Here is a 25,196-nt window from a genome sequence, read left to right on the forward strand (position 1 = left end):
GTGATAGCAATAGAAAGATTCGACGCGATTACAAAACTTCCAGGTCAAACTCAAATCACGAGGCAATTGTGCATAGTACTTACCGTTTGTGGATGGATCGCTTCGCTATCCCTATCAGCGTTTCTTAAATTTGGACCCTTTGGGAAGTATTGCGAGCCATTTTGTGAAGCGTTGTTGAACAATCCAAGCGAAAAAACTCGAACGATCAATGATTCGATTACAGTGACTTTGGTAACAATTTAGATCACTACGTGCTGTACGATAGTCTGTACTAAACTTATTTTCGCTAGTAGAATGATAAGACAGCACGAACAGAAGATTAAAGACATGTTTGGGCCAAGAAAAGCTAGAATTGAAATTCGGTTCACAAAAACTTGTTTTGCGATTTCGTTGACATTTATTATGTTGTGGGCTCCCTATGGGCTGGCCGTTATTGCTGAATCAGTTCATACGAATATTGCTAGTATTTGTGCTAGATACTGGACACAGTCCATATCGCATACAAGTTCAACCTTTCTTCCTATCGTTTATATTGCATTCGACAAGAGAGTACAGATATGGTTTAACACTTTTTCCTGTCGTCGTGAGGTTCGTCCAATGGAGTCGCAAAGAACATAGTACACTACTAAAACTACGATTGCAGGTTCAATTCTTGAAGGATAAACTCAATTTGGGAATTATTATGGAAATCAAGGATGATGAGTGGTAGGATTGATTGATCATCATATGTTAATTTAAATTTTAGGCCTCTCCCTTGATTCGAGGAATTTTCTCAGGGTTCTCTGGTTTTTCTTCGTCCGCATGCTATGAATTCCGTCTGGTCTGTGAGTTAGCCATGCCCTGACTTAGATCAGCCCAGAGGTTGTTTCAGGGTTCAATCTGAGAGTTAGCCGTGCTCTGACTTGGATCAGCCCAGAGGTTGTTTCAGGGTTCAATCTGAGAGTTAGCCGTGCTCTGACTTATATCAGCCCAGAGGTTGTTACAGGGTTCAATCTGTGAGTTAATCATGACTTTTATTAGATCAGCCAAGAGGTTGTTTCAGGGTTCGATCTGTGAGTTAGCCATGCCTTGACTTTGATCAGCCCAGAGGTTGTTTCAGGGTTCGATCTGTGAGTTAGCCGTGCCCTGACTTGGATCAGCCCAGAGGTTGTTTCAGGGTTCAATCTGTGAGTTAGTCATGCCCTGACTTAGATCAGCCCAGATTTCTGTGCGCCACAAAGGAACTAAGCTTGACGTTTGTAAAGCAATACACAATATTTGTGCTGTATACGATATAAAAACTAATGGCTACACCTCGAGTCTATATATCGTACACAACACGGCCACTCATATTGTATATATTACATTAAAAAAACGAAATCCAGGATTTAAAAAAAAACCTCTTAGTATTAGTTCCGATGTGGCAAACTTTGGGAAGCCTTATAATCACCGCTCGAGCAGTGATTATCGTCTCATAATCACTGGTCGCTCGACCAATCACAGCGCACAAAACTCTATATTCAAGTCTAAAATTATGTATATACTAATGATTTTTCTCCAGGTGGTTCAATGACGTTGATATTCGCTTATTGAATAAAATGGCTACATAAAATACTGGCACAATATCAAGAGCTTGTCGATGCTGTTTTCATTATTGATTTTTCTTTCTTTTGTCCTGCTGTCTTTTACTTTGTTCGCTCGTGTTTTTTCCCCTTCCTTACCTCCTTCCTTTGTTTCTGTCCTTCTTTCTTTCCCGTTTTGTTTGTTTGTCTGTTTGTTTGTTTGTTTGTTCGTTCGTTCGTTCGTTCGTTCGTTCGTTCGTTCGTTCGTTCGTTCGTTCGTTCGTTCGTTCGTTCGTTCGTTCGTTCGTTCGTTCGTTCGTTCGTTCGTTCGTTCGTTCGTTCTTTCTTTCGTTGGTTGTTCTCTTCTATTCTAAGAAATAATACGTGGGGCACAGCAATACGTACACCAAGGGCAAAAAAAAAAAGTGATCCGTACCTTCTAGTTTACTGTATTCTGTAGGGTTGTAATCAAATGGAACGAACTCTTTGTTAACTTTAGTGATTGCTTCATACGAAGGATTACGATCGTCATCATCTTCTTCACCAACGTCTTCAGATTTAATCTTTTTTTCTATCGGAGTCGATGGGATGTCCCCTTCTTGCGTTTCATTTTTCTTCTTTCTTTTTCTCTTCTTCTTTCCCTCAATCTAGGATATGGGACAAAAAAGTGATATCAACTGATAAATCACGTGATCATCGTCGGCCATATTGGATGTCAGATTCTTCGTTTCCACGTGATATCAAACACCAAGAAAATAACAACTTAAAGTTAATAATGAATTTTATACGACAAAATATGGCGGCCAATTTGAATAACTATTGTTCTGCACTCACTAGCGACTGACTAGCCTCATGTTCACATGAAAACACAAGAGCATTTTCACATGTATGAGAGGCTAGTCAGCCACCAGTCAGTCCATAAAGCTATTCAAGCTATTCAAATTGGTTGTATAAAAGTGATTGTTTGATATGTTTTATGGAACTATGATGTAACATATTGTAGGAAATTTAAGATCGTTCCTACGAGTTTTACAAATTTTACTTGATTGTATTTTATTGAATTTGTTTTTTTGTTTTTTATTTATTATTTATTTTTTGCAAAACAAAACCTTTTGTTGAATTTAGCCCGTTTTAAGATTTTTTCCCCCATCAGTAAGAAATAATTTCATTCAAAAAATAACCACGCAGTTTAAAAGAAGTGCTATTTTTCAATGATCGGGTAAAATTTCGAGGCTTTATTTCACGTTTCAATGATTTTATTGAAATTTTTGATGAATCTCCATACATTTCCTTATAACAGGACACCACAGAAACCAAGCTTGGGCTACCTGTGTTTATACATGTCTAAAATGAGTTAGATAAATTATTGTTTCCATGAAATAATTTTTTGAAATTTTGGCCGCCATCATACTCTTCTAAATTCTTAGAAAACGTGATGGAATGCACGCATGAGCAAACGTTTCTCTCTAGTGTCGTTACAATCGAAAGGGTTTCGTAAACGCTGACATCTGTTGTGCACATGCGCGGATGATGATACTCTATCATTTCCGATTAGTCGAAAAACGCGAAGCTACTGATTCATTTTCGGTGAGACGAAAAAGGAACGTTTCAAAAACGATTTAGTTTTGACGTGGCCTAAGAAATCCCTTTTCTAAACGGATTTATTTGTTCAAATTTATCTACAAGGAAGATCGTTTTGGTTAAATTTTCCCTATAGTTTTTATTATTGAATAACCAGGACCATACTTCCAGACATCGAGTGCTGAACCGTCGTATGGACTTACGGCTACGCTGGCGATTTCGACACCAACACCGCCATCCCGGGAGGGATTACAGACTGATCAGGAAGCTCGGCCGAAGCCTAAGGGAGAGATTAGTCGGCCCCTAGACCGTATATGATTAACCCCTTGCTATGACCAGCATACCTGATTTGTCCTTTGTGTTACTGATGACTAAGTACCCATGCTCACTCCTTTACATGTGGGACGACACGTAAAGTACACTTTTGAAAACGATGACGTCATTTACCCGGGCACGTCTGTTTTCGCATGCGCAGATGATTGTATTGTATCATTTCCGATAATCTCTTCGTTTTTGATCGTTTTAGCGAGCAGCAGTAAGGGGGACTCGCGATCACCATTCGGAATTGCCCGGGAATTGCCCGTGTTTACGCACTAGCGTCCCCCGCGGGAATTACCCGTGTCCCGTTATATGTTGCGCGAAGATTTCCTTACTGCTGCTATGTTTGCGAAGGTTAAAATATTTGTGTCGCAAACGGAGGATAAAATATTCCTTAGATATAGATGGACACCATCAAAAGCATTAGTAACAAGACTGTGCGCCGACTGCGAACTCAGGTGCTGGACCGCTTAGACGCCGACTTTGCCTTCACAACGTTTAGAAGAGTGTATGGATTGTCAGTGCCTCGACAACCATGTTTCGACTACCTTTTCTACTGGTAGGCACAAAGTAGTATTTTTTTGTGTCCTCTGCGCTGGTAGCAAGCACCAGAAATGTCCATAGGGAAGTAGGTGGAGGCGAAATGCCTCTCCATGGTAGCAAGGGCCCCAAGAAATGCTATTATATATATTTCAAAGAGTGTCTCAGAATGTTAACAATAAGGTTAAATCTTTGTTAAGTATATATGGAAACTATTTCAAAAGTGTCTCAGAATGTTAACAATAAGGTTAAATCTTTGTTAAGTATATATGGAAACTATTTCAAAAGTGTCTTAACAAAGATTTAACCTTATTGTTAACATTCTAAGACACTCTTTGAAATAGTTTCCAGGTATCCTTAACAAAGACTTAACCTTATTGTTAACATTCTGAGACACTTTTGAAATAGTTTCCGTGGTGTCTTACCTATGGAAGAGTGTATGGATTGTCAGTGCCTCGACAACCATGTTTCGACTACCTTTTTTTGTGTCCCAAAAGATGCCAATCCGTGTCCCAAAAGATGCCAATCCGTGTCCCAAAAGATGTGCAGCCGTGTTCCAAAAGACGTATCGACTACCTTTTTTTGTGTCCCAAAAGACGTATCGACTACCTTTTCTTGTGTTCCAAAAGGTGTGCAGCCGTGTTGGCTATCGACGCCGTGGTAGTTGCAACAAAGTCGCCACGTGGCCCGGTATGCGAACTTCCCGTATTGTCTTTTGCGCGCGGTAGAGGCCTTCCAAGATTTCCAAAAGTATTTGTATTGTCCGTTGCTTTCCCAGCATGTATGCAGCTATACCAGTGGCTATGTACAAATACATGCTATATCTGTGGACAAACAGGTATCTACCATATGGATCCATAGTGTTTGTCCATGGAATACCCTATGGATCCATAGGTGTCTAGACACAAAAAACATGTGGTTGTAGATATATATGGCCACGCCAAAGATACTATCCGAAGAGGAGATCGCAGACCTTTTGGAAGACCGAAAGAATGGTATGGGGCTGCAAAAGGTAGCCAAAAAGTATGGTATAGGAATACCCAAAATACGCAGGATAGAGCGAGAGAACGGTGTAGAGGTTGCAATACCCGAGAAGCCGCCTACTACGGATCTGCAGAAACATTTTTTGGAAGTGCAGGATTCTTTTGCTATAGTGTTGGACAGCCTGCAGAAAGCAAAGGAAGAGCTGCTGCTGCGCATAGGCGATCTGGAGAAACAGCTGCCAACCGCGGCGGAGAGCGATTTGGAAAGCCTATCCAGCGAGGCAGAGGACTTGGAAGAAAAAGTGGACGAAGTATCCACAAAGATAGACTGGCAGATAGCTGGGAATGTGCTATTCGCCGTTTTGGGTATTGGAGCGCTTGTTTGGGCCGCCAGACAAGAACCCAAAGTCGTGTACAAATATATTCCAGAGCCACCAAAAAAACCAAGCTCTCGAATTCCGGAGATGGAGTAGTGCAAAGAGTTCCAAAATACATTCCTATCTTTGCAAAGAGTCCAAAAAAAGGTTTTCGTATTTCTTGTTGTTTGTTAGCAATCCCACAACAAAACAACACGAAATACGAAGACCTACTTTGGAAGGCCCCTGCAGCCCAAAAAGATCTATGCAATGTCCTAGGTGGACACGTGCACCAATCTATCCTTTCTTTTGTTTGCGGTGGTCTTTTCCCTGCCTATCTTGCAGTACAAAGGCGGCGAAATATGCGCCCAGTCTATTTTTTGCGCCTCCAAGAAGTGTCCCCAGACGGGCGTGGTTGCATGTTCCACCGTGCAGCCCTCCAATACGCACTCGGAGCATCGGCTGGACAGGAATAGAATGGTCCTTTCTTTGCCCCTGTAGGTGGTTTTTGCATAGCGCCAACATTGGTATTCGCCCGGCTGCATGCGTAGCGCCTGCACGCATTCTTTGTTTGGCGGCGCTGGAACTTCCAGTAGTCTGGATGGATTTTTGGGTATTGCATAGTCTATCTTTGCCGCCAATTCGTGGTAGGTGTCCAAGCCGGGGCCTTCGGGTACGAAGATCGTAGCTGCGTTGTTCTGCCACTCCAACAGTACTTCTTCCCCAGGTATGGCGGTGTGCACGTAGCCGCTGCTTTCGAACTTTCCCGCCACGAATGCATCCAACATCGCAGCTGTAGCCCAAGCCACCGACGCTTCCTTGCCGCTGCGTAGGACTACGCGGTGCCCTTTGCAGGGCCAATCGGGGTCTTTGTTCCTTGGTTCTACGTATCCTAGTATTTTGTAGTCGCCCGGGGGAATTTCTTGCATGCGGTGTACCTTCGTATGTGTTTCGAACAGCAGCTCGCACAGCTTGCGGCTACGCCGGCGAGTCCTATCCAACAGCTTTTTGTGCTTTTCCTAACTCTTCTTCTATCTTTCGCCTGTCTTCTTCTTTTTGCCGCAGGATGTTTTGCCGCTGCTCCTGCAGCTCCGCGTGGTATCTTTTCGTAGCTTCTACCCACTCGTCGCCTTCCAAATCGTCCCGTATGTCTTCCAAGCGCTGCTGTCTTTTCCTCTTCGATAGGAAGGATATTCTGCGGTCCGTAGGCACTTCCAAAATGCCAAAGGCACTCTTTTCCACGCCCAAACGCTGCGCCTTCTTCGTACGCCATATCCACTCCACGTGTTCCGTCGCAGGTAGGAGGTTGGCTATCGTAGGTGCCTTTGCATGCACGCGGGTGGGAAACTTGGATTCTGCCAGCACCGTAGGGGAATCTTTTGTGTAGCATCGAAGTGGAGCTATTTCCACCGGATCCAATTCTTCTACGTCTATGCGAAATATGGGGCATCTGCGCAGACCAAACTCTGCTATGGTCCAAAGTACGCATTGCTCCCATTTGTCGTTGCCCCGCACGCGTACGCCTGCTATCCTACCCGTTCCTGCGTGGCAGTACCAGGCTAGGAATATTTCTTTCGTATCCTCGCAGCAAATGCAGCAGCATCTGTCCAAATGTTCGGCAAGCGCCAACCACATGTTCTTTGGCGGCTGCACCACAAAGATGTCTTCTAGCGGCGCTATGGTTTCCACGATAGCATTGGTGTGTTCTTTGGAGAAATCTCTGCTGTAGATGGATATTTCCACGCGGGTACAACCTCTTTTCTGCACATCGGGGTGCAGGAAAGTTCTACGCAGGTGGTCGTTTTGGCAATCCACGTACTCTGCTAGCTTTGCCCCTACGGGGTTTTGCACTTCTCCGGCTTCGAAGTTCGACACTATTTTGTTGTATATCTTCGTCCGTTTGCCCTTTTCCACCCAAGTACAAACATGTCCACCTACTTGGTGTGTATTGTCCAAAATGGTGCCTTCGCGCCAACCAGCTTCTCCTTGTTCTTTGTAGCCCATTTGCCGCAGTCGGCGCACCAAAGCCTTGCGGTCCAAAGTGCCGGAGAAATCCTGTGTGTAGTCGACGGAATAGATGCCATATCCGTGCGCATCCAATAGCCTAGCGAACTTGGCAATGCTTTTGTCTACGACTTCTATGGACAATTCGGAGGTGTCTACTTTGGCTACAAAGGTGGCTGCATGTTCGCCGTGCAGGCTATTCCACTTGTAGGACAAATGGGAGACGCGCTCTACTATGTTTCCTTTCCTGCATGTGTGCGCCATGTTGGTTGGTAGAAATATCCCAAAGGCTTCCGTGGCCGCAATGGATATTTTGGATACTATTGCCTTCGCATTTCTACACACCCGCCCATACAAGTCTTGTTCTGCGACGAACCCATACACAAACACGTCGTCTACGAATGGTGGTAGCCCATGCAGCGGCTGCAAACTTGTAGGGCCTTCGTTTCCGCGCAAGTAGTCGCATTTGGATATGTCTGGAAGCAGGTTTCCATCGTGGGCATTGTCCAGCAGCAGGTGTGCTAGCAGCCTACTCTTTGCACGTATGCCCATCTCTTGCAATGTTGTCGAAATAGTCTTTTGGGAGTCCATCTCTATATACAGGGGTAGAAGCAAATACTACGAATGCGGTCCTCGTTGGACAACTGTCGCAAGTTGGAAGGGTGGTGAATCGCCTCCCTTCTATAGACATCTTTTGGAACAAGCATACACTCCTTTGGAACATGCATACGCTCTTTTGGACAAAAAAAGGTAGTCGAGGCACTGACAATCCATACACTCTTCCATAGGTTGGATCTTTGTTAAGACACCACGGAAACTATTCCAAAGAGTGTCTTAGAATGTTAACAATAAGGTTAAATCTTTGTTAAGACACTCTTTGAAATAGTTTCCATATATACTTAACAAAGATTTAACCTTATTGTTAACATTCTAAGACACTCTTCCATATATACTTAACAAAGATTTAACCTTATTGTTAACATTCTGAGACACTCTTTGAAATATATATAATAGCATTTCTTGGGGCCCTTGCTACCATGGAGAGGCATTTCGCCTCCACCTACTTCCCTATGGACATTTCTGGTGCTTGCTACCAGCGCAGAGGACACAAAAAAATACTACTTTGTGCCTACCAGTAGAAAAGGTAGTCGAAACATGGTTGTCGAGGCACTGACAATCCATACACTCTTCTAAACGTTGTGAAGGCAAAGTCGGCGTCTAAGCGGTCCAGCACCTGAGTTCGCAGTCGGCGCACAGTCTTGTTACTAATGCTTTTGATGGTGTCCATCTATATCTAAGGAATATTTTATCCTCCGTTTGCGACACAAATATTTTAACCTTCGCAAACATAGCAGCAGTAAGGAAATCTTCGCGCAACATATAACAGAACACGGGTAATTCCCGCGGGGGACGCTAGTGCGTAAACACGGGTAATTCCCGGGCAATTCCGAATGGTGACCGCGAGTCCCCCTTACTGCTGACCTCCGTTTGCGGTACAAAAATATCTGCCTACGGGTTTGGTACGGGTAAAGTGGACAAATCGGATATTTGCCTAAAAGTCCGTAGAGTTGGCTCGAATAATTCCCGAGGGGGCCCCCGTTACGTGGGGGCAGGTAATCCCCGGCGTATTCCGAATGGTGACCGCGAGTCCCCCTTACTGCTGCTTAGCGTGTGCGAGCGAAAACGTTTTGAAAGCGCTAGTGTGGCGCGAAGCTTTCGATGCGTTTTTTGTGAAACGAAAACGGAAGAAGTTTTGATTACGTAACAGTGTGGACTCAGGGTTGCCTTCAATTCTGTGTCTAAATATTCACAAATACCAACGGCAAAGTAAAGAATGCACAACTTCAACAATACCGCGCAAACTTTGAAACTCCACAGATCTTTACTGGACTGCATAAATATTCTACACACAATCCAGGCTATACCCTTGAGTAATACAACAACGAAGCAAAGCTAGGGAAATGTATGCTGTACCTTTTGCCTGAGAGGGGTGGAGTCTTCGTGGTCACTGTCGTTGTTCACAATTTTTGTCCCTGATGAAGACAAAAAAATATATATTGGATTATATTATATGCAGTAAGCTTTGGATGTATTGCATTAAATGTCGTTCGGTTCTGCATTTTTTTTCTTTTCTTTCTTTTTTTCTTTTCTTTTTTGTTTCTTTTTTTAACTCGCTTTTTGAAGGAAAAAAAAGTGGATGGATAGGAAGGAGCGAGGCAGGGAGGGATGGATGGATGAATAAATGAGATAAGTGAAATCACAAGTCAAGAAGCATACCTTGTGTAGAACTCGATGTCTCCTCTAACACGTCAGAAGAAACTTTCTTCCATTTTTCATTTATCTAATAAAACAAGTCGGTTATTTCATTAAGTGTGACGTATTTTAAGTGTGACATATTATCTTTCATTATACCCGTTTTTGATAGCAATATGAACAGGCTGGGGGTTAACTAGAAAACGTTTAGTTAACTTAGCCCTTAGGCCATAATAGCCGAGGAGGTCTATTGGACCTGGAAATACGTCACAACTTCAAAAGCTTTATTAATATTTGGCAGACAAGTTCTATAGACCAACCTTATCAATACTAGCTTTGGATTGTTCAGTCCTGTTCTTATTACCGACGTCAGCTGCCTCAAGATCTGGTAAAACCTTGTAGAAACAATCCAATACAGGATAAATATATTATTGTCTTGAGGCCGGTTTAGACGGTACGATTTTCGCCTACAATTATCGTATACGACGCGCTCGTGCCATCCTACAACTCGAGTCGTAGCGTGCAAATCAAGCCTACAACTCGCCTACGACAGACGCGAGCGTGTTGTATACGATAGTTGTAGGCGAAAATCGTACCGTCTAAACCGGCCTTGAGAGGCAAGGCCAAAACTATTTTATTTTCATAGATGGGGGTGGTTGGACTGACCGGCAAATACTCCCCCCCCCCTCCTCACACACACACGCCCCACAACACACGCCCCACACACACACGCCCCACACACACACGCCCCACACACACACGCCCCACACACACACGCCCCACACACACACGCCCCACACACACACGCCCCCACACACACACGCCCCACACACACACACGATACGCCCCACACACACACACGATACGCCCCACACACACACACGATACGCCCCACACACACACACGATACGCCCCACACACGATACGCCCCACACACACACGCCCCACACACACACGCCCCACACACACACGCCCCACACACACACGCCCCACACACACACGCCCCACACACACACGCCCCACACACACACGCCCCACACACACACGCCCCACACACACACGCCCCACACACACACGCCCCACACACACACGCCCCACACACACACGCCCCACACACACACGCCCCACACACACACGCCCCACACACACACACGATACGCCCCACACACACACGACACGCCCCCCACACACACCCTTTATTCTTAGAGGCCTGTTGAAATGCTCAACATTGAATATCCATTAGCCTTTCAAGAGTTCTAGAAATGCGTTGCATTGTGGGCTGTTTTGAGGGACGCTTTATCAGCAATTGACATTACATCCTCTATATATGTTTTCTTATTTACCACGGCTGTCGACCAATCAGAAAGCGAGAAAATTTACATGTGTGGGTGGTAAAACAGTCAAACATACCACTTTGAATGGGTTGACGAATCCAGCCATAATCTCCTTAGCCTTCTCGAGTCCTTCGTTATGAGGTCCAGCTTTCTGGAAAATAAATATCAGTTCAGTTGATACTTCAGAACAGAATTCTTGGATCATATTTATTCAAAAAGTAAAGATACCTAGCTAAAAACTAGTGTGAGCTGCGTCGGTGTTTCTAATAAAACAGTAATAATAAAAAGGTAAATTATACACCGTGAAAAGATGATTTTTTTATTCAAAAAGTGTTTAGGGCCAACAGATTTTTTTAAACAACATTCTAAAATTCTCATGTCGCTTTTTGGCATAACCCACCCCTCCCCTGATAGTTACAATAATTTTTTTCTCCAAATCATTTTTAATATCATTATAGTGCACTCAACAAAATTACTCGACTCTGATTGGTCGAGAGGAGTACAATTATAGCGTTAATTGTACTCCGTAGGAGTACCGAATTAAGTCGCTATGGCAACACGGCCAAAACAATGTCAAAACAATTATTTTCTATCATTTTGTACTTAAAAAACGTATAAATAAAATTTTAAAGCCGTAAGAACTAATCTTTTTTATGCATTTCAGTCGCGCGATGGACTGAAAATCGGCAGCCAAATAGACAAAGATGAACGTCGTCGCTTCGCATTTTTTACTGAAATTTAACTATAAACAAAAAATCGCACGATCTCTCGAGATCGTGCGATTTCCTATACTAATTGCACTTTAATACATCGCTCTTGTTAGGGACCAGCTTTTTTTCGAAAAGTAGAGAGTTTTGGATTAACGTTTCTTCTCGCAAACTGAAAACTTGACCACTTTTTCATTTTTTTCCTGTATTTCACTTTACACAGAGGAAGGCGGATTTTTCGAAAGTCTAGTATCTTTTCAAAGAGTTTAAGAGGCTGTGCACGTAAAAACCGACCGGTGGGGTCGGACTCAAAAAATCGATTTCCCTGTTTTTTTGCTCATTTGTAGGGTTTTACCATAGAATAACCAGAATGTATTTTTTATGTTTTCATTGTTTTTATTTCCCAAGAAAATGAGCTCCAAAGTTCGACCCAGCTTGGAGGCTCAAATTAGCATCAATACAAGGGCTTCAAAACTCGTTGCGGAGCAAGGTTTTCTTCTTACATTATGAACAAATAAGCCAAGAAAACTTTATATCAATCATATGAGAACGATTTTGTGCAAAAATATTGACCTTTTTCTCGATAACGAATTTCTGGCAAATTTTTGAACACAGTTTACTCGGCTCAACCTGGTTTTACCACTGGTCTTTAAATCGGAATATTTTAAAAGTGGCAAAGTTTCAAACCTAAAATTATACCAATTCTGATAGATCTAGCCCTATATTTCAACTTTATTGGAAAAAATTTGTCGGACAATGCAAAACGACTTTGCGAGGTTTCATTAAAGTTACTATATTTTGATCGTTTATTTAGCTGCCGAATCACTTCCGGCCTGTGAGTAAACAACAATTTACATATTTTGATCTCAAAAACAAGACAAAGTCACAAATAAATAAATTGTTTTGAGTGAATAAATAAAAAAGATAACTTAGGAAGAGAAATTGCCAAAGAATTACGCATTAGGCCTTCAATAACAGAAATTATAAACACTCACTGGCGAGACCACTGCCGTGATCCATTCTCCGTTGTATAAAAATCTCTCTCGACTACCACATCGCGAAGCAATTCCATAATAAAAAAAGGATAAATTTTGCCAGGAAAACATACGAAGTACTGAAATAGTAGCAGTAGCAAGTTAAAGTTAAAGCATGAATTCGTCTTTAAAGTTAAAGCATGAACTCGTCTTTAAAAATCATTTAGAGCAATGTCTAATGGTCTCTCTGTGCAAGGCCAGCGAACAAGTCTGTCTGAAATAACTGTGCTTCTAATTATCTTGGCACCGCGCGTGCCGCCAAGCTGTAGCAAGTCAGTTCGAAAACTGCTGACCGAAGGCTGAGTTAAGGTTTTCGAAGTTTGCAATGGCGACTACATGTTCCTTCAAAAACAATACTTTTCTTAGAGACTGTGGACCATCCCGTGGTCATACGGAAGTACTATTCTTAAACACATGTCGTGATGATGTAAAAGGTAATCTTCAGAGCTGTCACCTATCGCGCTCTGACTTGATAGAATATGAATTGATTTTCCAGAGGGCCGGTTTAGAAAACATATCTTCTGATGCAACAAAGACCTTCCGTGTTTGTCCTCGTCACAGATATGGACTGGGAAAGTTTTGGAGACCACCTAGATCATGTCAGTATCCAGCTCACAGTGGTTTGTCATCTATAGTCAAAGGACGCGATGTCATTGGCCAGGACATCTCGAGAGAAATTACCAACCTGTTTGGAATGACAGTTCCACTAGGATCACGTAATTATATCATTTGAATGAAATGCAGTTGTCAAACTATTGAATGCTAGTTTGTTGAATTACATGATTTACTTGCTATTTCATTAGTCGAAGTCATCTCGAATAAATAGAATTTATTATGGGAAACGACTAGGTAACAGTCTACTGAGGGGTGTGAGGTTTTGGGAGGGGGGTGGAGGGGGTGAGTGTGAGCGTGAGGCCAGGAGTGATTGGGGAGGGGGGGGGGGACGACCTTATCTCAATAAGTATCTACCTAAGATTGAAATCTATTGAATTGTTCAAAATTTTGACAGGATCACTCTATCATTCATTCATAAGGGTGTAAAATAGGAATTTATTCACTTTTGGCTAGCGGCATCGGAAATATCCCTGAATCCGCCCACGAAAAGTATGAAAAAAGCGGGTAGTCTGCAGAAATTGTGACACTCATGCAGTTGTCCCGGGGGGGGGGGGGGGGCTATGTAAGAGACTAGCGTGGGAAAAAGTGGGGGGGGGAGGGGGCGGGGCGGGGGGGGGGGGGGGCTAATATTGGAAAATATAAGAGAATAGTATGGAAAAAGGTAAAAGGTGGGTGGGAGGGGGGGCAAACCCCTCCCTCTGTGCGGCCCCTGAGTTCTTATAGAAAAATTTGCGTTTTAACAGCAATATGCTCTAGCTGTCGCAAAAAACACAAGAGAGAAGTCAAAAATCAACCCTTCCCTGCTTCTTCAGAGGATAAGAAAGAAATGTTCACCCCGGAGAAAGCAAATACCTATGTGCTACGGTAAGTTTTCGTTTGTTCGTTTGTTTTCTTTTTGAGTGTTTGTTTGTTTTTTATTTATTTATGTTTGTTTGGTTTGAAGATTACTCCTTACGTATTTACTGATCAATTTGTTAGGAATCGCCCAGGTTCACAGTATAGAGAAAGTTTTACTGGTACGCCAACACCCATGAAAAGACGTGATCCTTGTTGGACACCTAGCAGCATGGCTGATGACGACATCTTGGAGTCAGAAGGAAATATCAACCAGAGCGTCGTAGATCAAGAGGTACTTGATTTGTACAACCAAGGTGTGGCATCACTAGCATCTAAAATATGTCTAGATTTTTCACCACTGCAGTCTCGCACAAAAACCACATGGGAAGATACCAGAGAAAATCTTTGCAAGGTCTCGATAACACGGCGGCAGAGGGAGCTGTTGGATTTGATTCGCTCGAGAAAATAGTAGATGATCTGGAATCTTTAGGGGCTTCAAAAACCTGGTGCTGTGACACGAAGAAGCTTCTGAATGAGTGCAAACGCTATCTAAAAACTGATTATTATCGAGTACACTGCCAGGATAGTCATTCATGTTGTCCTGATCACTGTCGTGACTACGCTCTAAGCGACGAAAAGGATAAAGCATTTAGTGCTACATGCAAGCAGACTCACAACGTTCAGTGTGACAAGTGCGACTCACTGAACTCAGTTCTGAAAGATGTCGAAAATCAAATCAAAAATCCTTCCATTTCATTTTACAGTGACGATCAGCAAGAAGACCTACTACATGACTGGAAAAAGAGTAAAGAGAGCATCTACAACTGGAAGTCCCACATACTTAGATCAATAAATCAAGAAAGTGCAAAGCAAAGGGTTCTTCAAAACCTGAAACCCAACGAGGCTTTGATAATTTTCGACTAGTGGGCAATGAAATTCCAGCAGATGAAATGTCGAGAGAAACAATCAGACTGGTATGGAAAACGTGGACTAAGTTGGCACATTAGTACCATCGTCTTGAAACCTGAAGAAAGTAGTGAAGATGTTGAAGTCCAAACGTACGCTCACCTCTTCTACAAGTGCACCCAAGACTGGTATGCTGTCCTCTCCATCATTGAAGATCTTCTTGGCTGGCTCAAGTCTAACATCCAGCCTTCAATATCTCACGTTTTCTTAAGGTCAGACGAAGCTGGTTGTTACCACAACAATTTCTTAGTTGCAGCTTTGCATGGTATCAGTGAGAGGACTGGAGTAACTATAAAGCGGTTTGATCACTCCGAACCACAAGATGGCAAGGACATGTGCGATCGCATATTATGCCCTATGAAGACGGCTGTTGGAACCTTCTGCAACGAGGGTCATGATACAAGCAATGCGAGTGACATCAGGACTGCTTTGCTCAAACGACCAGTTAAAGGAGTCTCAGCTGCCGTTTGCTCCGTTCAAGAATCAAACAAGACACTCAAGGTGAATAAGTTGGATGGCTTCAGTAAATATCACAATTTCGCCTTTGAGAAAGATGGTGTGCGTATTTGGAAATGCCATGGGATAGGATCAGGAAAGCTATAGTCTCTTATAAATCGTTGACGCAATTATCTCAAGAAGCAACGTCAAGTTGAGCAGCCATTTTTTAACATCAGTCAATCAAGAGCTCTAAAGTCGAAAGCCGAAGACCTATCAGAATCCAAAGAGACATCTCTAAACCTTCTTTGTCCACAGCCTGGATGTGAAAAACTATTTGCTACCTTTGCTGATCTGGAACTGCACATTGATGTTGGTGATCATGCTGAGAAAGAAAGGAAAGAGACAGTAAGTGTCTATGATACGATTAGAAAGAGGTGGGCGAGTAGATTCACTACCATGCAGATTGAAAGAAATAAGACGAGGCTTCAAACAAGCAGTACATTAGAAACTTGCACTCAAGTTCAGGGAACAGCAAGTAGTGTTGCGCAAGGATGGGCCCTACATAAAGTACGAGGTGGAGGAACACAATTTTCTCAAAAGGTAAGAGATTGCTACTTGACAAGCAAGTTCGACCTTGGCGAGAAAACAGGTCAGAAATGCGACGCAGACCAAGTAGCAAAGGATATGCGGAATGCAAAAACCGTTGACAACCAAAGAATGTTCAAGAGAGTTGAATGGCTGACAAAGACGCAGATCAAAGGCTTCTTTTCTCGTTTAGCTTCATCGAGGCGAAAAGGTACAAGAGTGGTTGCAACACCTACCTCTGTAGAAGATGAAGAAGAGGAAATTAACGATCAGGAACGCTATGAAGTCATTGAGGAAGTGCTGGAGGAATTAGGCGTTAGACATCCTATCGTTTACGACGTTTACAATCTCTGTAAATATTACGAAGACGACCTCCTTTCTTCCTTTAATGTTAGTATGCTGCGATACATCTGCCGGCACTTTGACATTCCATTCAAGTCAAGAGATCTCAAGAAAGTTCTGTTAGAAAAAGTGGCGGGAATGGTCAAGGAGTGCTCTTGTTGCAACTGACTGCCGATTTTTTTTTTTTTTTTTTTTTTTTTACGAATGTCTCATCTGTCAAAGATCGAAAACCTCATCGAAAGCCGCCATTGTAAAACGCCTGCAAGCATCTAGCAGGGCGGTGTCTCCATACCTCCAGTGCCGAGTCCCCGCGCGGTATGAAAAAGGTCTATTCTAATAGTTGTTCAGTACTAAAACAGTCACAAGGGCGGATCCAGGGTTTTTTGAAGGGGGGGTCTCAGGGGTAAATTTTGTGGGCAAGGGAATCCCAGTCGCATTTTTACCACAGGAAGCCCATTTGACCTCAGGAATGACAGGGGGGTCGCGACCCCCCCGACCCTCCCCCTGGATCCGCCCTTGAGTCAAGTGAGTTGCCCTAGTCGTAATAGAGCGTTTTCGTATGACTGTGAAAAGCTCACGAAACGAACGCAGTGAAGACAGCGTTCCCAAAAATGAAAAATCAAGAATCACGTTCGCTGCAAGTCTTGGCTTTATCCAATCAAATACGGCACACATGTAAAAAAAAAAAAAAAAAAAAAAAAAGGCGGACACATCCACTAAAGCGCTAAGACATGTAAGCGGTATGGGCAAGACACAGCACTGAACCTTTCAGTAACAGTCATATGAAATATGTCCTATTGCCATTGAATGCGAACCTCAAACCTTTTGATCTCTCACTTGTCGATTTACTTAAAATTGCATTTCAACAGCACCCAATCTGGAAATTTAGTATGCTGGGATTTCCCGACCCCTAACTAACAAAAAAGAAAAAGAAATAGAAGACTGGAGGAAAAAAATTATTCAATCTAAAATCCTACTCAAGATAAAAATGTATTATTCATAAAATTTCAGTTCTTTGTTTGACTTGATCAATAATTTTATTTATCGTTACTGCTGCATAAAGTGGATTAAGTAGAACAATATGAAAATTAAAAGCTAGTATGGACTGCTGTAAACTTCGAGGGTAAAAACGTCAAAGAAAATGCCGGTTGGCACGCGCGGTGCCAAGATAATTAGAAGCACAGTTATTTCAGACAGACTTGTTCGCTGGCCTTGCACAGAGAGACCATTAGACATTGCTCTAAATGATTTTTAAAGACGAGTTCATGCTTTAACTTTAAAGACGAATTCATGCTTTAACTTTAACTTGCTACTGCTACTATTTCAGTACTTCGTATGTTTTCCTGGCAAAATTTATCCTTTTTTTATTATGGAATTGCTTCGCGATGTGGTAGTCGAGAGAGATTTTTATACAACGGAGAATGGATCACGGCAGTGGTCTCGCCAGTGAGTGTTTATAATTTCTGTTATTGAAGGCCTAATGCGTAATTCTTTGGCAATTTCTCTTCCTAAGTTATCTTTTTTATTTATTCACTCAAAACAATTTATTTATTTGTGACTTTGTCTTGTTTTTGAGATCAAAATATGTAAATTGTTGTTTACTCACAGGCCGGAAGTGATTCGGCAGCTAAATAAACGATCAAAATATAGTAACTTTAATGAAACCTCGCAAAGTCGTTTTGCATTGTCCGACAAATTTTTTCCAATAAAGTTGAAATATAGGGCTAGATCTATCAGAATTGGTATAATTTTAGGTTTGAAACTTTGCCACTTTTAAAATATTCCGATTTAAAGACCAGTGGTAAAACCAGGTTGAGCCGAGTAAACTGTGTTCAAAAATTTGCCAGAAATTCGTTATCGAGAAAAAGGTCAATATTTTTGCACAAAATCGTTCTCATATGATTGATATAAAGTTTTCTTGGCTTATTTGTTCATAATGTAAGAAGAAAACCTTGCTCCGCAACGAGTTTTGAAGCCCTTGTATTGATGCTAATTTGAGCCTCCAAGCTGGGTCGAACTTTGGAGCTCATTTTCTTGGGAAATAAAAACAATGAAAACATAAAAAATACATTCTGGTTATTCTATGGTAAAACCCTACAAATGAGCAAAAAATCAGGGAAATCGATTCTTTGAGTCCGACCCCACCGGTCGGTTTTTACGTGCACAGCCTCTTAAACAAGAGAAAATGAACTAAGAGAAAGAATCCATGTGCCCCATCATGTACACACTTTGATGCTATTTTTAGAATCATTGATGCTATTTTTAACTCGTTACCATGCCCGCGCGATAATCATGCTGCCCTTTAATGCCTCGTTTTAGGACACGAAAAGCGCCATATTTCGCTACGTCCAAGACAAAAACACAGGCATTGTTTATTAATGCAAGACTGGAAGCCGCCTACCCTCAAGAAATCAACCAATCAGACTATTCGCTCAAAATATCTACAATCTAAAAATGGCATCAAACTGTGCACATGATGGTTACAAGGCTATATAGGGGGGATTCCTTCTCTTAGTTCATGTTCTCTTGGTTTAAATAGAAAAAGGAAACCTGACATTCTCAAATGTAGAAGTAAATAAAATAAGTGCAGAGGTCCAATATTAGTCATTCCGAGATTGAGGAGAAAAACTGGGTCGAGTTGGCATTGCAGTGCATTTTGGGGCTGTTTTAGGGGATGAATTAGGACAGGCAGCCCAAACAAGGTTCCTGCGTATGGTTTATAAGGGAATGTGTGGGATCTATGATTAAGGACATGAAAATAAAATGTTTCACTCAACAATTTGCCTCAAAACTTGCTGCAGTTGTTGCTTTTACTTTGTGCAGTCTTCTGGCGAAGTTTCGGCGCGATTTGAGGCCGTTTAGTGGGTTTTTTCAAAATCCGCTCTTCTCTCGCTAAATTGTGGATTTAGCCGCCATCCTGGAAATATGTCCCTCATAAGTCTTGCATGCCAATTCGACCCAGTGTTTCCTTCAACCTCGGAATGGCTGATAAATAGGTCCTTTGCAGTTAACGGTCACGTGTCTGTACTGGTGAGCAATTTTTTAAATTTTATTTTAAATTGGTGATTCTTTTTAGCTACTTGTAAAGAACTGAATAAACTGAGCTACTTGTAAAGAACTGAATAAAACGATGTGTAACCAGTGTGTCACGAAATGCAGTTTTATTACGATCTCTCGATAAAGGTTGCAGAAATTTCGTTTGCTCACCAGTATATTTCACCCATGGGAATCAAGATGTTCATTCATTTGCTCTCAGTGAATTAATCAGCACGTGATTACTGAGCTGCAAAGGGCCTATTTGTTTCAGCACGTAGCCCCGTACTGAAAACTTTGTGCGTGACAAGCGAAAAATGGTTCACACTTTTAGTTACGAACTAGGATGGTGCTGATCAATAAAACCATCATAAACAAGGTATAAGTACCTGTGGATAGTCGAAAATACTAATTGACGGTTTCATGGTTTTGACTTGTGGTCCAGTGGGTATGTAAGCCTTCACAGGTCTTGGAGTTGTTGACACTTGGCTCGCTGAAACACAAAAATAATTCTAATAGTCGCTGCCTATTAGTTGTGAAAATAGAGCTCTATTTTCAGTGTCCATAACCTTTGGCCTCTTTGGTCTGGCGAAATGTTTACCCATTTGAAACCACGTAACATTCCATAGAGTATCATTACTTTGTTTAACGGTTGCCCATGAGTAGACTCATGAATATGGATACCACTCAAACAAAGAATCTTATTCTCAAGAGAATGACACGTGGTCTAAAACAGGTAAAACATTACCGCCAAGTGAATTTGGTCTATTGCAAACCTCTACCTTAGGCGTTATGTTTTTCCATTTCATACCACGTGTCATTCTATGGAGTATCATTACTTTGTTTAACGGTTGCACATGAGAAGACACATGAATATGGATACAACCAAAAAAAAGGGAATGACACAGCTTGAAATCTAAACCTAATGCATTCCCCTTTCTGACCATGTGTCATTCCATGTATATGGATGCATCTTATTCGCAATGACACGTGGTCTTAAATGAGAGAACATTACACCCAAGGTAAAAGTGTCGATTGTGTTTTCCAGTTGAAGTGATAGACCAAAAGCGAGTGCGAGTGTTTGATCAGGGCATCCAAACACCGAGAAACAGATGAAAGCAGAGTCCGTTATGCCGTTTTTGATCAAGTATCAAGGTGCGTGCACGTGACTACAATGCAAAGTCGCCATTGGTCATTGACCTCATGAATTATTAATGCATTTGAGAAAGGAGTCCTACCATATTGACTCGCCCTTTCTATACTTTTGCTTCTAGTTTCTTTCACAACTAGTCTTGCTACCACGGGAGACCTAGAGCTTGTTTCCATGGGTGTGGCTTCTGTTGAAGAGATGTTCTCCTGGGAAAGAAAATAAATGAATAAGAAATGAATAAAATAATAATAAACAAGAAAAAGAAAAGGAAAATAGGATAAAGAACTAGCGGAAAGGTGTGCAACTGAACTGACGATTCGGGCGTTAGCCCTTTGTCGGGATAAGACTGTTGCCATTATCAATAGGAGAGAATGATGAAAGGTGTGTGGAAGAGTGGGAGAAAGAGAAGGGGATGGAAGAAGAAATGAAAAAAGGAAGAGAAAGAAGCAAGGATGGATGGATAGAGGGATGGGTGGGAGGTATGGATGAATGAAATAGGATATGTGTGATGAGTTGGATTGATGGATGGATGTAACTGAATGGATGGGATGAATGGATGGAATAAATGGATTTGATGAATGAATACATAGATGAGATTAGAATGCGATTGATGGATGGATGAGTTGGATTGATGGATGGATGGAATGAACGGATGGTATGAATGGATGGAATGAACGGATGGGATGAATGGATGAAATGAACGGATGGGATGGATGGATGGATGTATGGGATGAATGGATGGAATAAATGGATTGGATGAATGGATAGATAGATGGGATTAGAATGCAATATTGATGGATGGATTGAATATGATAAGCAGATGGGATGGACAGATGGATGGATGGTATGGGACAGATGGAAAGAGATGGATGGATATGATGGAATGAGATAGATGGATGAAATGGATAAATGAAAGAAAGAAAAAAGGAATCCTTTACAAAATTGGCAAGTAATCCAAGCTACATCCATCCGCAACCACCACCATCAAAAAGAGTGCCCTATGGATACCGACCACCACAGCTAATCATAGCCCAAGCGTGATCGTCAAGGGAGACAGACTCACGGTATATAAGAAGACCACCTTCCAGTCTACATCATCGCCTGATGAAGACTAGCAGTAGCAGTCGAAATATTGTGGTCCTCCCAACTGCCACAATCGTGAGACAATTAAGCTACGGACACACGATGCAACATTGCGCGAATTTTGCATGCCAATGATGTTGCGAGCCATGACACACGACGCAATTTGTTGCACGAAACGTTGATGAAGTAGAAAACTATCCTCAGGGTTCGTGCTGAGGTAACCACTTAAAATTCAAGGACTATTCAAGGAGTATACAAGACCCAAAAATGAATTTTCAAGGAGTATGTTCAGCTAACTATGCCAAGGTTTTACACGGTGGTTGCATATGGCCGACTTTCAGATTTGCCAATCTTTCTGACTAGATCTATTTCAGAACTATGCAAGTAATGATCAAAGCAAAAATTCAAGGAGTTTCGCTAATATCATAAAATTCAAGAGCTTCTCAAGTGCCCTTGAAAACGTGAATTAAATTCAAGGAGTTTTCAAGGAGTTTAAGGAGTAGCACGAACTCTGTATCCTACTTCAGCAACATCGCCTGCAATGTTGTGCGCAATGTTGCACCGTGGTTCTGTGCCTTTAATAAGTATAATCTTTGATATGAATAATGTTTTCCATTTTAAGAGTGGCTTACTTCGGTAACAGTTACTGAACGTTCTTTGGCGTCTTGAATGATCTGATGAACTTCATTCGCATATTGCTTTACCAGGGTGGGGACAGGATTGCAGCATGCCAATACACCCGTTGGTTCCCTGCATTAAAAATATACCGAAAAAAACATAATTAGATTAAGTTCAAGACTCTTTTTTCTGAGTCTTTCAATTTGTAGCTGCATAAGTTGCTTGTTATATACTGCGAAGATCAGCTTAATTTGATACATTACAAACGCAGTACATAAAGGATATTACATGGGCGCTAGGAGATACCAAGTTTATCTTCGAGTGTAGAAAATTTTCAACACGAGAAGATCAATTTCGTATCTCCAAGCGCCCATGTAATATTCTGTTTATTATATAATTATCCATAAAATCAACTTAATAAGCTTTTTATTATTATAACTAAGTAAGTTTTGTTTGATTTCTTTTATTGTTCATTCAAATCATGCAAATGTTTGTCGAACCACGCTATAGAATATAACGTTGACCCTCATGATTGTCCAAGCGCGTTATAGATTATCAATGATTATGCTAATAGCACTAATGAATTTTCACTTTTGGGTAAATGATTGTCCATAAATGCAATTGTTTGTCATTTGGTGTTATTGAAGTTGAATTTCGCGCACAGGAAAATACATTCCGCGCATATGAATGTACAAACGCGCTATTGATTGTCCATTGATGCCTATGAATGTACACGCATATTCAATTGTCGTTATTGAAAGTTGATCCGCGCTAATGATGTTACTTGTGGTGTTGATGAAAGTACATTACACGTTATTGATACAACTATTGGCACAAATGAATGTACATTTTCTGTTAATGAACGGCAAAAGGTGTAATAGCTTAAATACACATGGTAACGATATTTTCACATGCGAAAATAACATGTTATTTTCGCATGTGAAAATATCAGTTTTTCGGAAAGGAGAAATATAGGTTTTTTATGGATAATTATATGATAAAAATATATATTTCATATATATATTCTCATACGCATATATATCTTTCCGTTCCATCCATAAGTTGCTTCATATACTGCGAAGAACAGCTCAATTTGATACATAATTAGATTATGTATGACCTCCTTCATTATGTGAGATTTTTAAATTTGATAACGTTTTTCTATTGGGGGAGGGGAGGGTCATCACTAAAATTTGCAAGTTTTATGGACGGACAAACCTGGGTGTCCATTTGGGACCATTTCCTTACACAAGTGTTTGTTGTGAAAAGTGATCGTCAGGGTGAGTGTAGTCTTGAGAAAGACTGTTTTTGGTGGCGACTGACGTTTCGAAAACGTGAGCGGAAGTCATCTTCAGAGTCCAGTGAGAAAACGAGAGACAGTCGATGGTATTCATACCTCTGGTTCGGTCGTAATGTAAACGGTAATTATTCGGTATTGTTATGTAAAGATGTGTGGGTGTTATCACAAGTCGCAGTCTTTTGTTTGAGGTCGTAAATGAGTCTTTTGAATGAGTATTTTGAACTTCAACACCTGGGTTCAAACCAATTACCCTTTTACACAAGTGTGTCGTTAGCATACATGTTAACAGACAGTGCATTCATTTATCTGTGATTTGACTTTTAGTCTTAGGGATCTCACAACTTAGCTACTGGGCGGGAAAGTAATAACTTTATTTATTCCTTACTTTTAGGAATAGCCCTGTCGTCTTTCAAGGGTTGTCTACCTTTTCAAACTACTTTCAAGCTCGACTCCAGGAATAGTCCAGTTTCGAATTCCAAATTACCGCTGTGTTCCTTGATTACAGTTCATTTGCACAGGGTTAGCCTCGTATCAGTGTTTAAATATTCACAAATACCAACAGTAAAGTAAAGAATGCACAACTTCAACAATACAAACACTTTGAAACTCGACGGACCTTGACTGGAACACGTGAATATTCTGCATAAACTCGAGGCTAACCCTGTGCAAATGAGTCTGTAATCAAGAAACACAGCGGTAATTTGGAATTTAAAACGGGTCTATTCGCGTCCCCTTCACGCTCAACCTCACTCTTAAAAAGGCACCGGAAATCCCTCGGGACCCTAACAATAACACGCAGGCACGCTCATCTTACAGGTATTTTCAAAACTTACCTTGGTAAGCTTTCAGTGAGGTTGAAAAGCATGTGATTTGGGAGAACATAGCTGATTAAGAAACAAAATAAATTTCCAGTCAACGCATTTTTTAAAGGAAAAACAAGTAAGTACACTACAGTAACAACAGTGTAATAAACTGATCAGGAATCAAGGGTAGTGCAGTGGTAACACACTACCCCGTCACAGTAGAAGTTAAGTTGTTGGGTATCTCCCTTGATTCGAGGTTTTTTTTCTGGTTCAATCTGTGAGTTAGCCATGCCCTGACTTAGATCAGCCCAGAGGCTGTTTCAGGGTTCTATCTGTGAGTTAGTCGTGCCCTGACTTAGATTCGCCCAGAGATTGTTTAAAGGTTTGATCTGTGAGTTAGCCATGCCCTGACTTAGATCAGCCCAGAGGTTGTTCCATGGTTCAATCTGTGAGTTAGCCATGCCCTGACTTAGATCAGCCCAGAGGTTGTTTCAGGGTTTTGATCTGTGAGTTAGCCATGCCCTGACTTAGATCAGCCCAGAGGTTGTTTCAGGGTTCTATCTGTGAGTTAGCCATACCCTGACTTAGATCAGCCCAGAGGTTGTTTCAGGGTTTGATCTGTGAGTTAGCCATGCCCTGACTTAGACCAGCCCAGAGGTTGTTTCAGGGTTCAATCTGTGAGTTAGCCATGCCCTGACTTAGACCAGCCCAGAGGTTGTTTTAGGGTTCTATCTGTGAGTTAGCCATGCCCTGACCTAGATCAACCCAGTTTCTG

At 41.7% G+C, this 25,196-nt stretch overlaps 2 protein-coding genes and 1 long non-coding RNA gene across 3 annotated transcripts in view; 2 read left to right on the forward strand and 1 right to left on the reverse strand.

Moving 5' to 3' along the window:
• The window catches only part of LOC148911447 (uncharacterized), a 28,726-nt gene extending 6,377 nt beyond the window's left edge, over positions 1 to 22,349 (forward strand). Inside the window, exons 2-3 of the long non-coding RNA XR_016119732.1 lie at positions 20,516 to 20,622; positions 20,742 to 22,349. This is a non-coding gene — a long non-coding RNA (uncharacterized LOC148911447). The remainder of the gene's footprint in view (positions 1 to 20,515; positions 20,623 to 20,741) is intronic.
• LOC148911448 (exosome complex component 10-like) overlaps positions 1 to 24,519 on the reverse strand; it is a 30,700-nt gene extending 6,181 nt beyond the window's left edge. The window contains exons 1-9 of the mRNA XM_089029631.1: positions 24,452 to 24,519; positions 22,333 to 22,450; positions 20,706 to 20,823; positions 19,857 to 19,960; positions 10,987 to 11,061; positions 9,897 to 9,971; positions 9,601 to 9,664; positions 9,298 to 9,356; positions 1,978 to 2,188 (exon numbers count right to left, since the gene is read on the reverse strand). Coding sequence (XP_088885757.1) covers positions 1,978 to 2,188; positions 9,298 to 9,356; positions 9,601 to 9,664; positions 9,897 to 9,971; positions 10,987 to 11,061; positions 19,857 to 19,960; positions 20,706 to 20,823; positions 22,333 to 22,450; positions 24,452 to 24,483 — 856 coding nt within the window. The 5' untranslated portion in view covers positions 24,484 to 24,519. The remainder of the gene's footprint in view (positions 1 to 1,977; positions 2,189 to 9,297; positions 9,357 to 9,600; positions 9,665 to 9,896; positions 9,972 to 10,986; positions 11,062 to 19,856; positions 19,961 to 20,705; positions 20,824 to 22,332; positions 22,451 to 24,451) is intronic.
• On the forward strand, positions 12,920 to 17,149 carry LOC148911449 (uncharacterized). Its single transcript, XM_089029632.1, has 3 exons — positions 12,920 to 13,367; positions 14,010 to 14,130; positions 14,245 to 17,149. Exons 1-3 carry the CDS (start codon positions 12,977 to 12,979, stop codon positions 14,570 to 14,572), a joined length of 840 nt encoding a protein of 279 aa, XP_088885758.1. The 5' UTR covers positions 12,920 to 12,976; the 3' UTR covers positions 14,573 to 17,149.
• Positions 24,520 to 25,196: the final 677 nt, after the last annotated feature.

Source organism: Actinia tenebrosa, unplaced genomic scaffold (assembly GCF_029948245.1).
Source record: "Actinia tenebrosa isolate PJP-AT-01 unplaced genomic scaffold, QUT_ActTen_1.0 PGA_scaffold14__42_contigs__length_11649687, whole genome shotgun sequence".
Lineage (NCBI taxonomy): Eukaryota > Metazoa > Cnidaria > Anthozoa > Actiniaria > Actiniidae > Actinia > Actinia tenebrosa.

Coding starts and splice junctions, on each gene's coding strand:
- LOC148911449 (XM_089029632.1), top strand. CDS start 12,977: ATGGCGACTACATGTTCCTTCAAAAACAATACTTTTCTTAGAGACTGT. Junction 13,368..14,009: donor GACAGTTCCACTAGGATCAC/GTAATTATATCA, acceptor GCGTTTTAACAG/CAATATGCTCTAGCTGTCGC. Junction 14,131..14,244: donor GCAAATACCTATGTGCTACG/GTAAGTTTTCGT, acceptor TCAATTTGTTAG/GAATCGCCCAGGTTCACAGT.